This window comes from Peromyscus leucopus, chromosome 22 (assembly GCF_004664715.2).
Source record: "Peromyscus leucopus breed LL Stock chromosome 22, UCI_PerLeu_2.1, whole genome shotgun sequence".
Lineage (NCBI taxonomy): Eukaryota > Metazoa > Chordata > Mammalia > Rodentia > Cricetidae > Peromyscus > Peromyscus leucopus.
In genome coordinates this window covers 8737421-8739609 of record NC_051081.1, presented here as the reverse complement: position 1 = coordinate 8739609, position 2189 = coordinate 8737421, and the positions used below count along the sequence as shown (strand labels likewise).

General features: G+C 51.5%; 1 protein-coding gene across 1 annotated transcript; it reads right to left on the bottom strand.

Moving 5' to 3' along the window:
• Positions 1-967: 967 nt before the first annotated feature.
• Positions 968-1537, bottom strand: LOC114685127 (GTPase HRas-like). The gene has a single exon (XM_037198000.1). The coding sequence runs from the start codon at positions 1535-1537 to the stop codon at positions 968-970; it is 570 nt and encodes a 189-aa protein (XP_037053895.1).
• Positions 1538-2189: the final 652 nt, after the last annotated feature.

Below are 2189 nucleotides of genomic sequence, written 5' to 3'. Positions count from 1 at the left end.
TCTTTGAGTCCAGTCCCCTGGAGAATTGTCAGCCCACACCTCTGGAGAAGGTTGGTGCTGAGTTGTCCTCATCATACATGGTTACGAGTGTTCATTATGTACTTGGCTTCCAGCACATACTTCTCCTGAAACTCCCAGGACAGGGCCCAGTGAGTGCTCACCTCTTAGAGCCCAGAGATCCTGGGATTTGAGGGCACTACACGCTGGGAAGGAGTCTTTGATGAAGGAGAAGTACACACAGGCACAGCCTGTCCAATGACATCCATCCTCCCACTGGGTTTCGGACCCCACAAAGACCTGGAGGAAGATGGTGAGCAAGGGGAAGCCACCATTGTGAATGTTGAGCTGTTCCCAGGGACTGTGGTCCAGGCTTTTGGTTGAAGTAAAGAAGGTTAGTGTCCTCTTGGATGTAGAGCCAATCATCTTCATGCAGCCATGTGCGGAAAGATGCTGGCCCAAGTGAAAGCTGGGGACTTCTTCAGGAGCATAGAGCAGAGGTATGCCATACACTGTTCCACATACAGCCTCTCTCAGTAAGCATACCTTGAGAAGTAGAGGTCCAGCGGGGCTTCGCTCAGCAACAGCAGCAGAAAAGACAGTTTTAACCTCAGCCCCAGGATGCCAGACATCGCGTTCACCATTGGTTGTGCGTGCGAGGGCTGTGGCGGAAGAGCAGGTTGGTCTATGGCAGTGGGGTGTGGCCACACCAAAGACCATCTCCATATAGTCACCATTGTCCCCAGGCTCTGAGGACGTCGAGGAGCCATTAGTAGGGCCCTGGGAAGTGGTAGCGGATACTGGAAGCAGGTGGTAGAGTTATCCTGGGGTGGGTGTCAGAGGCTGCTGCAGGGAAGATGGGGAGGCCGAAGGATGTGGGAGCAGTGGTGGTGTGGGAATGAGATCTCTGGGCTGTAGCAGGAGCCAGGAAGAGCAGAACGACCATTGGCTGGAGTACCTCCATCTGATGTCACAGTAGCACACACCTGCAGCTCATGTAGCCAGGGCCACTCTTACCAGGAGGATTTAGCTCCCATAGTTTGTGTTGCCAAATCTCACGTACAAGTGTGTAGAAGGCATCCTCCACACCCTGCCGGGTCCTGGCTGATGTTTCAATGTAGGGGATGCCATAACTGCGGGCAAGGTCCTGGGCCTGCCAAGACCCAACAGTACGAGCGGCCAGGTCACACTTGTTCCCCACCAGCACCATTGGCACATCATCCGAGTTTTTTATCCATTTGATGTGCTCCCTGTACTGATGGATGCTGTTAAAGGAATTGGTGCTGTTGATGGCAAACACACAGAGGAAACCCTCCCCTGTGTGGATGCATTGGTCCCTCACGGCACCACATTCCTCCCGACCTGCTGTATCTAGGATGTCCAGCAGACATGTTTCCTGATCAATGACTGCCTGTTTTCGATGGAAGTCCTCTATGGTGGGGTCATATTCATCCACAAAACGATTCTGGATCAGCTGGATGGTCAGGGCACTCTTTCCCACACCTCCAGCACCCACCACCGCAAGCCTGTATTTTGTCATTATTTTTTGTAGGGACTGTCACTCCAGGACCTCCTGCCCCACAGGGTCATGAAGGAGTGGCTGGGGAGCAGAAGGCCCTGATTGGGGCCCCAACGCTGGTGTCCTTGTAGCCCTGAGGCCAGAGTGTGATGGCCACAGGGTGCAGAATAACTGAAAATGGGGGATAATTTCCCCTTTTGTTCTATTAAAACAAAAACATATTTAAATTGAACAGCTACTTATCAGAGGATATTTGGCTCTGGGGTTAACTCCCTGCATTTGTAAAGAGGGTACCTTTAGGAAGGGTTGGCCATGCCTTGTATGGACTATCTTTTAGGGTCAATATCCTAAATCCCAATGCCAGCTCGTCAGCTTGGCAGTTTCCCTTGGACAGAAATTCTGGAAGCCCAGAATGCTGCCTCATATGTTGTATGGGGCATTCCCGTCCCTCCAGTAATCCCTTGAGGGCAACCGTGAGTGAGGAAATTAACTACATACTCTGTTGGACTCCATCTATGAACTCCGGTAGGGGTTTGTTGGGTTTTTGTCTTACCCCTACTATGGGAGATTTGGTAGGCCTTTATCTAATTTGTCCCAGGCTACAAGCCCCATTTGTCTAACCTAATCTCGGTAAGGACCTTGTACAACTACCTGTTGGACCCCCGTAAAGTAC